Below are 9634 nucleotides of genomic sequence, written 5' to 3' on the forward strand. Positions count from 1 at the left end.
GCGTGCAATCACCCAAAGGGCCTGTTGTGGCTCACACATAACACACCATGTACCTCTGAAGTGACTGGCGACTCTTATTTAATGCTCGGGCACTGAAAAGACAAGTGTAATCGCTTGTGATCCGCAACAACCGAAGTCACTGGGTCTTACGGACTGTCAATTTCGTCTTGTCAAGCATTTCCCAAGCACTAGCCCCCCTGCCCCCCCCCCCCCCCCTCTCTCTCTCTCTCTCTCTATCACGTGGAGTCTCTTGCACGTCTTTGCTCTTAGTCTTACGCAGACAATGTTTATTAGTGATGGGTGATATAGTGGCAGTCAGCTCAGTGACATTAATTTTTATTGACATATTGGGCAACAATTGTGGAGAAGACGAAAAGGCATGAACTAATCGATTTTTTTAAAAGTTTTTTTTCAATCCACTAATATATATATATATATATATATATATATATATATATATATATATATACAGCGCTCTCTGTTTCCAACAGTTTTTGTCCCCTACAGAAATGTTGAGTAGGTACACAAGTATAAATACAAGTAGACTAGAAGTACCAGTAATCAGTTGTGGACTTCATGCACGCATGTATTTTTGTTCCCGCCAATATAAACTATAATCCTCTGTATGCATGGATGCGCATGACTGCGCATGACATACTGGTCATGCAATGAATCAGTTGCAGATCGATGTCTAAATTGCTTTTCAATGACAGACGTGTATGTATGTATGTATGTGTACCACCACTTCTCACTTACGTGGGCGTGAGCGTGCATGAATGTGTCCAGTGAATGTGATCTGGCCATGACAATTTCGGCAGGTTATCGAAACACGATTGTTAATTAATCAGTCACGCTCGTAAAGGCCCAATGGACGTTCAACTGGGTGTTGTTTATATATCATATCATGAATATAGATCACTATATGTGGGTGTAGTATCCATGATATACTCACTACTCAATCCCTTTACTTCAGAAGTGGACATGTACTTAAAAAAAAAAAAAAAAAAAAAAATGTTATCATACACTTCTGACTCTTTAAAAATACACACTGGAATATTTGATACAAATGTACGGATTAAGTTAAGCACGGAAAGTTACTATCGTTGAGCAGCTGACCTCGACTGTGACGTTTCAGTGCAACACTCGTAACAACGCTTACTTTGAAACAGCCTGCTTTACTCTCATCACATGCAAACATCATCCCCGCTGCGATGATGCGCACGCGGGCCAAGCAGCTGCAAACGATGAGGGCCTACACCATTTAAAAAAAAAAAGAAAAAAGAAAAAAAAAAAGCCCTTTGAAAACCAGTACTGAAACACAGAGAGAGAGAGAGAGAGAGAGAGAGATAACAAAACAAAACAAAAAAGAAATCAGCCGACCATTTTTGTCACTTCAACCCTATGCATTTAAAGCGGCGGGCGTTAACCGCTGTGGCAGACAGACACGTGTGCAGCATGTGGGCTGTGTCACTTCTGTGCACATTTCGCACACAAAAAAGCCATGACGCACAGAAAGGGTAACGCAAGTGGCCTGACAAGGACTGGGAAAGGAACACGGTTATCATCACAATACCACCACTTTTGCTTTTCCTTTTTTCTTTCTTTCATGGCGGGTTCGGTCCACTCGTGTCTGGGGCCCGTGTGTTGTGTCACACCACACACTCCGTCCGCTTGACTCACTCTTTCTTACTTCCCCCACCATTCCCTGCCATCCAACTGCATGTTATTTTATTTTATTTTATTTTATTTTTTATTACTATTATTATTCTTTTATAACCTTTGCTATTTTATGGGTAAAGCCAGTCTCCCAAGATTGAAAGCGTCCTCCTCCTTTCGTCTGAGTCATTTTTGGGCTGTGTGTGAGGGCACACATCCCTTGATTTAAACCCAAAAGTCATTTTGGAAAGTTATTAATACAGTCTCTGCGCCGGCAACGCTTGGCCAAGAAATAGACAAAAGCTTGCTGCGTACAACAGCTGAACCAACAGCAAAGTGAGAACTGAATGTCAATGGTTTCTCCACTGCAATGGGGATTCATAAGCCTAGTTATATATTGTCTTATGTGAAGGACAACTTTCAAGATTGCGTACGTTGGCTCAAGCTAACTGGTCTTTGTGCTGCAACCCTGGAGGCTAGTTGGCTTTGGGTGACCATCCCAATGGTGACTGTCCTAAAGCCCTCTTGGCTGAGTGAGTAAGATTAAGTAGGGCAAGACACTTTCCACTGCAATCAAACTCTCGCCAATACTGTCAGGACAGCAATAGCTGCTTTGCAGCGGGTTCTGATGGTTATATTCAGAAACAACTGTCAACCATTTGTACGAATGTATTTCTATCAACGTATAATGCTTTAGAGCACACTAGCTAGTGTCATTGACAACATGGATTGCAAATTGTAGGTGTCTGGAGAAAACCATATCATTGACAGATAAACTCACCTAAGTCATTCATGAATGAATGTCAATGTGTATAATGATTATTATGCATGTCAACCGATTTTTTTAGCCATGAATCAAACTGGATGTCTTCATCCACCTATCAGCTATCCAGTCAGATTTCCAGAAGCTTTCAGTTTGCAGACTTTAAAAACAAACATGGGACAACCAGTACAGCAGTAGACTTTAAAAACAAAGAACTAATAAAAAAAAAAATTTTAAACCAAAAAAAAAAACCCCACAAAAACAATCCAGGTGACATCATTATGAAACTCTGATTCATAATGAATAATTACAGCAAAATGACCTTAATCCATTATTTTCTCGTTTTAATGGGTGCTGGAAAGATTGAGAGGGACGGGGAGCTGTCAATGTGATTTCTAACAATAAATGTCTGTTTGCATGCTTTAACAATGGCAGGCTTCAGGTCAAGTCTCACACACACACATGTGGCAGGACTTTATTTCTGTGTAATTTGAAATGCAAATTATAAACCATTTTATGTTATTGTTTAGAACAATTGCCAAAATGGGAGTTAATCATATTCAATTTTACTTGATATTCTCTACAGTAGCTGCCCTTCTCTTAGAACAAATCAGTTTTCATAAAGCACATGCAATTAAATATTATTTCAGCTCAAGCTGACCAAGATTGTTCCTGAAATTCACTTGTGCCATTGGTGTTGGACAAGTCAGGAGCATCCTTGGTTTGCTGATACATTTGTATCGAGCGTTCTTTCACCACACTGCTGAGGTGAGATAGTGCAGCGCTAAATTATAATGTGTTTTTGTTACTAGTCTTTATTTCGTCATTTTTGGAAAAGCTGTGCATCATATTTGTCCATGCTTTTTGTATAAATTATTTGCTGTGCTAAAAGGGAATGTTGCAAATAATTGTCCAGTTTTCAGAAATTGCACAGCTGTGTTAAAAAGATATGAAGATGCAATAATGTATTACAATTATCATTTATGTATTTATTTAACATTAAAGCTGTGTACAGAATATTTTTCATCCTTCATAATCCCCAAACAACTTAGGCATGTTGAACATGTTTGTAGTTTTCATGAGTAACGTTTGACATTGATAAACCGAATAATCATTGTATGCAGCACTTAACCTTACAAGTTTATGGTTATTGTACATAGTTGCTACACATAGTTGCTAATATGTTTGCAGAGGCCCTCGTGTTTGAGTTCATGTTATTGTTGGTGTCCAAACTGAAGTTCAGCAGTTCCTGTCCAGCTTCCCTAATTCCCCTTACCCTTCTCTGTGTTCTTTCCCTTACCCTGCTTTCCTCCCCTTCGTTCACTTTTCCAAGAATTTGGAATTTACGTAACTTAGGTGTTCAAATTTTTTTGTCCTCCCCTCTTCTCAATGGAGACAGAATTCTCATACTCACTGGGCACCCCCCCTCTACAACACACACACACACGCGCGCGCACGCGCACACACACACACACACACATAAACATGCAAATGATGATTTCGTTGCTAATTTTTATCCTAAACTAGAGCCAAGAAATAAAGATGTAAGCATGAGTTCACAGAATCTATTGTTGGGGGAGCTGCTCCACTGGCCCAAACAATCTGTCACCCAAGCGGAAACCTTTTCAACCCACTCTAGAGGCCAACACAAAGAAACAATTCAGTCACAAGCACCTCTTCAAATGAACCCAATCCAACTGAGCAACAAAAATTCTTCTGATACAAACAGTCTTAGTCATGAATACTTTTTTTGGTGAACACAAAGGAGTTTGTTAAACGAGCTCTTTTGTGTTCACCAAAAAGTATTCATTACTAAGACTGATTGTATCAGAAGAATTTTTGTCAAATTCATACAAACAAACCTAATTTGTAGCTTTTTCTCATGATGTTTCTTTTCTTTTTTTTCTTTTTTTTCTTTTTTTTAAATATGAGTATTATTTTGTCAATTATCTTGTTGGAACAGTGTGTGTGTAGAACTTTGTGTGTCCATGCCACAGCACAGAAGTGAAGATCAAGATCCAAAGACCAAGATACAACAAGATACACAGTCAAGTGTATTATAGAGAAAGAAAAACAGTTTGAACATTGTGCTGCATGCCATCTTAGCATGCTATTTTCACTGACCCTGCCCCCTGTTTTAAGAAGCGCAAGTGCGTGCATGCACACACACATCATTTTCATTAATTTCCCAGAATGATTATCTAATTTTTCCTGTGCTTTTATTTACATATTTGCATTGTTATTATATTTGGTAAGCTGTTCAAATACCTGAAAATATGTGGGCACAAATAGCAAGTTCATATGAATGATTCTTGTAAGAGACTATTCTTCCCAGAGCAGTTCATTCCACTTTAACAAACCCTGAATTTCTCTTCTGTGAGCAAAGTGGCAGCACATGATTAATTGATGAGTAAGGCTGAGAAAACATTTATTTACTCTGAGGAACCCCGAGGATCAGCTAACAGCAGAAAGACATCAGTGGAAAAATTAACAGACTTGACAAACTTATGCTTAACACAATGAAGAGGCTCTGTATTGTATATGTAACAGTTTATGTCTAAAGTGTGTGTAAATGTTCCAGTGATGATCCTACCCTGTGTGTACACACACATGAGCACACACATGTGGGCACACACACACACACACACACACAGGGGTTTCCTTCCAGATTTAAAAAATCAGCATTCACACTCACAGGGGGAAAAAACAAAAAAAAACCAACACACACCCAAAATGCCTAATTCCCTGTTTCCACTCTGTTCTCTCAAATCAATGATTGGAGCAAAAACATAATCCCACAAACTTTGGTGTGAAATGAAAAGCCAACAGAGTTAAAACATAATCATTTACTACTGATTTAGTTCTTTTTAATTTTGTGCACCAAACTTGTGGCCAAATAGGAAAAACTGTCGGAGTTAACATAGTCTGGGTTGTCAACTTAGTGTTACCCTGTATCAGCATAGTCTGGGTTCTGTTACTGTTAGTATTACACTGCTGGTGGAAAAAATAAAATTATTCATTAACAACACACCTTGTCCATGATTGGGTCTCAAAAATCCCTGAATGAAGTGACTATTGTGAAGATTAACATTTACAGATAATGATAAAACCAAATCCACCTCAGTGGCAACCAGAACCAAACAACTCACACAGAGTGAAACAATTGATACAGAGTGAAAGGCTGCCCTCACCCCCACCCCACTTGTATGCGTTTTAAACTTTCACATATCATAAGTTATCAACAAGACACTGGAGCACTCAGGAGGCGGCAAGTGTAACTTTCCCTTAGCCACATAACCACTGAACCAGAGATAATATCTCAAATAACTGAATGACTATGAGTAAATGAGAGAGGCCTGCACCACCAGGATTTAAAGTGAACATGTAGAAAGCAGACTGGGGTCTTTGTTGCTGCTGCTGATGATGATGCACTGTGGTTATGTGACACCGACAGCACAGAGGAAGGAAGCCGATACAAGATCCTGCTTACTTTGCTGGGATGCATTCTTGACTGATGCTCAGCAGTCAACGGACTGCGGTAATTAGCCATAGAGAGCAGCGCCCCACAATTTTAAATTTAACTGTCACACTTAGTGACTTAAGTTACAAGAGCACACTGGTCAAATGACTGCAGTAATAAGCCACAGAGAGGAACATCCCAGAATTTTAAATGAATTTGTCATACTTGTGACTGTGAGTGCATGGTATTAGGCACTCTACAGTCTTGCATCAGACACTGCTGAAAGTAAATTGTACACAGATCACGTTCACAAAGTTCTATGATACATAAATTCCCTTTTTGTTTTGTGCTAATATTTCCATCAAATTGTTAGTCATGACCAAAATGAATCACAGTATTATATACATATGTGTATACTAGAATAAAGTTCATATATGAAAAACTGTGCATTCAATAAAACAAAGGATGAATACATGATGTGTGGGTGCAAGTGCAGTTGTTCATGTTTGATAATCAATTGTGACAAAGGAGAAAATTAAATTATTGTATTCAACATGGACTGATGGAGACATGCACTATGACTATTTCACTTTTCAGTGAATCCGTTTTAGGCCATAACTACTGATTATGTCCCTATTGTCTTACTTCGTGCACATGTGATGTATAGAGATTCAATTTATCTCACTCAAACAGTATCAAGTAAGGCACATTCAAATAAAAACTATCAAGAAAAGATGTCTTAAAAATCCTTATACTATAGTATATATACTATTAGTATACTTACACTTTTGCTTCCTCCAGGTGGCAAAGGTATTCATAAGCGATGTTTCGCTTCCTTTGCTCATCCATCTCGTCTGCCGTAAGGCGAGCATCTTCCAATGCTGATTATTAAAGCAACAAAGAAAGATGGATAAAGAACATAAATTATGAAAACAAGTTATACACAAAAACACAGCAAAACCCCAAACAAGCAAGCCAACTCCCCCCCCTCCCCTCCGGCACTAAGCATACAGTACATCCCCTTGGATTTATTTGAATTCATTATCTTGAACATGAAGTTATTATGTGATGAAACATGTAAAAGCTTTGATGATTTTCAATGTTCCATTTCAAATGAAATATTCAAATACAAAAAAGTGGACCAACAGTCTAAAAAACAAAGACAACTATGCAGAATTAAGGTTTTGTTCAGGACACCATGGCATGAGTCATTTGACTGGTTCACCATAAAATCATTAGGTCATTTTCAAAATCAATGAGTCAGGAAAACAACCCCTTTTCTGGCCTGCAGTGCCCTCATTGAGCCACCCCACATGCCCAAAGTCTGTAACTGAATTTGTACTTTGTCCATCAACCCACTGGTATATGAAATGACATAACTTTCTAAGTGTGTGTGTGTGTGTGTGTGTGTGTGTGTGTGTGTGTGGGTGTGTGTGTGTGTGTGTGTGGAGAGAGTGAGAGAGAGAGAGAGAGATAGAGACTATGTGCTAATGTTGCTACCAGTACCACAATGAACACAGGAAAGAACACAGTCATAACTAAACTTTATTCTGCAATGCTGAAACACTGATTCATGCTGGGATAGTAAATGTCCACATCATCATGATTATGGTCCAATTCATGTGAAGGAAAAGGTAGAAACAAAATCAAAGTAGTAGAGCTGAAAGACATAGGTCCAATTGTGTCAGACTAATAACATGTTTTGGGACACTTTCCTCTGCTTTATGGAAATCCAAATCTCCAAATCTTAACAGTTGCAAAATATCTATTTCCAAAAGTACTACTCTAGCGCAGTGTGAGGACCTGTTAATTCTGTTTGGTTTTTTTTGTGAAGAAAGTGAAGAACAAGAAGATCAAATGCAGTTTACAGATTATGTTATAAATATAGATCTATGCAAGTAATATATGTGTACGTTGGGTTATGGAAACACCAACATAATCCAAAAACACAATATGACTGCTTAAGTGATGAAACTAAAACGGTGCTACATGTATAAATGCGCTTGAATAAATGTATATTGAATGGGTCTCAAATTTACTGTAAAGGACCACACTCTTGCATAACATCAGTGAAGTCAAAGTGAAAAGTTGCCCACAAACGTTGAAGAAATCTCTTAGATTCAAACTCTACAGATGATGAGTTGCAACTGCTCAGAATGCTCATTAATTTCTATCTTCCCCGACATTAGACTGCTGCTTTCAGCGGCACAACAGTGAAGATTTTATATATATTAATATTATTTTGGAGTTTTAAAATATTTATTTTGCAGAAAGTGAGAAATCTAAAAAAGCCTTTTGAGCATGAACAATATTACAAAAAGTAATAAGCAACTGACTGGCTACCACATCGATGAGTAATTTCAAAATTGTATGCATCAATGACCGATGACTGACACAAAGCCTAAACCCTGACTATGTACATATACATACCTTGACAAACAGTGAAACACATACATCACATGCAATCCATGTTCACATTCATTTGTGAATTCATGTGAATAAGTGTAACATAGTTTCACTGACTGTAACATTTTTTTCATGTTAGAGAAAGCGGGGATGAGGAGGGTGGCAGGACAAGAGTATGGGATGAGTATGAACTGAGAATGAAATATCTAGATGGAAAATTCAACTGCAAATAATGCAATATTATTCAGGTAAGTCACTCATGCATTGCTGCTAAAACTGATGAACTGCAAATGCAAAATGTTGATCAAATGCATTTGAAATTTCCCTTCTTTTAATGCTTTCAATAGTTGCATTATAATAATTATGTAACCATCCCAATACAGTGATAAAAAAACTACATTTAAAGAGAAAAACCACACATACACGCGCGCGCGCGCCCGCGCACGCACACACGCACGCACGCACGCACACACACACACACACACACACACACACACACACACACACACACATTACTTACTGGTTGTCACACCAGGTCACTTGATATTAGCAGACTGGGAAAAAATATGATAAACAGCCAGAACTGGCAGAAAAAAATCGGAGGCGCCTTTCAATTTATACATAAACGTAATATGATGAATTTCATCAAATTGACGGAGGTTCAATGAAACACCCACGCCCACAAACAAAACAACAACAAAAAACACCAAACCAAATTAAACGTCTAGAATTAGCACTAACACTAATAAATTGAACTTCAAATATAAAACCAAATTAAAGTACACCCAAAACCATTTTATGAGCTAGAATAATCATATTTCTGTGCATCATCATCACCCCTCCCACCCACCCCCGGATTCATTAGCCAAATCAGCAAACGAAACTCACTTCTGTAGTGCGGCTTGTTTTCAGCTGATGTTTCCATTTTGACAAAGTACGTTTATTAATCCTATGTGAATCAACGAAGCACAAGCGGATAATCTGTCCCAGCTGCGCGAACGCAAATCCGACACGGCAAGGTTCACTGAAGCACACACTCAACCGCCGTAACAGTGGCAAACGGCAGCTGACGACCACTGTCAACTCGTTGTCAACAAGAACTGTAGCAGACGACTCTGATGTGTGTCCTTCACACCCTAACACGCATGTAACAAAACCCCGATTCAAGAGTAAGGGCTGGTGTAGCAGGTAAATTATCCACAGGACAGATACTCCTCATACAAAGAAAATGTTGTTGTAAGAGTCACGTCACAGCCATTTCAGTCGAAGCATAACAACCTGTTAACCCGAGTGGTTTCTCTCTCGGCTTGAATGAGGCGCCTCGAGGGATGGGTTGGTTTGAACGAATT

At 38.6% G+C, this 9634-nt stretch overlaps 1 protein-coding gene across 4 annotated transcripts in view; it reads right to left on the reverse strand.

Moving 5' to 3' along the window:
• LOC143282139 (ras GTPase-activating-like protein IQGAP1) overlaps positions 1–9632 on the reverse strand; it is a 122922-nt gene extending 113290 nt beyond the window's left edge. For all 4 annotated transcript variants that reach the window (XM_076587674.1, XM_076587673.1, XM_076587672.1 and 1 more), the window contains exons 1-2: positions 9174–9632; positions 6664–6760 (exon numbers count right to left, since the gene is read on the reverse strand). In XM_076587674.1, coding sequence (XP_076443789.1) covers positions 6664–6760; positions 9174–9210 — 134 coding nt within the window. In that variant the 5' untranslated portion in view covers positions 9211–9632. The remainder of the gene's footprint in view (positions 1–6663; positions 6761–9173) is intronic.
• Between the last annotated feature and the right edge of the window lie 2 nt (positions 9633–9634).

Source organism: Babylonia areolata, chromosome 5 (genome assembly GCF_041734735.1).
Source record: "Babylonia areolata isolate BAREFJ2019XMU chromosome 5, ASM4173473v1, whole genome shotgun sequence".
NCBI lineage: Eukaryota > Metazoa > Mollusca > Gastropoda > Neogastropoda > Buccinidae > Babylonia > Babylonia areolata.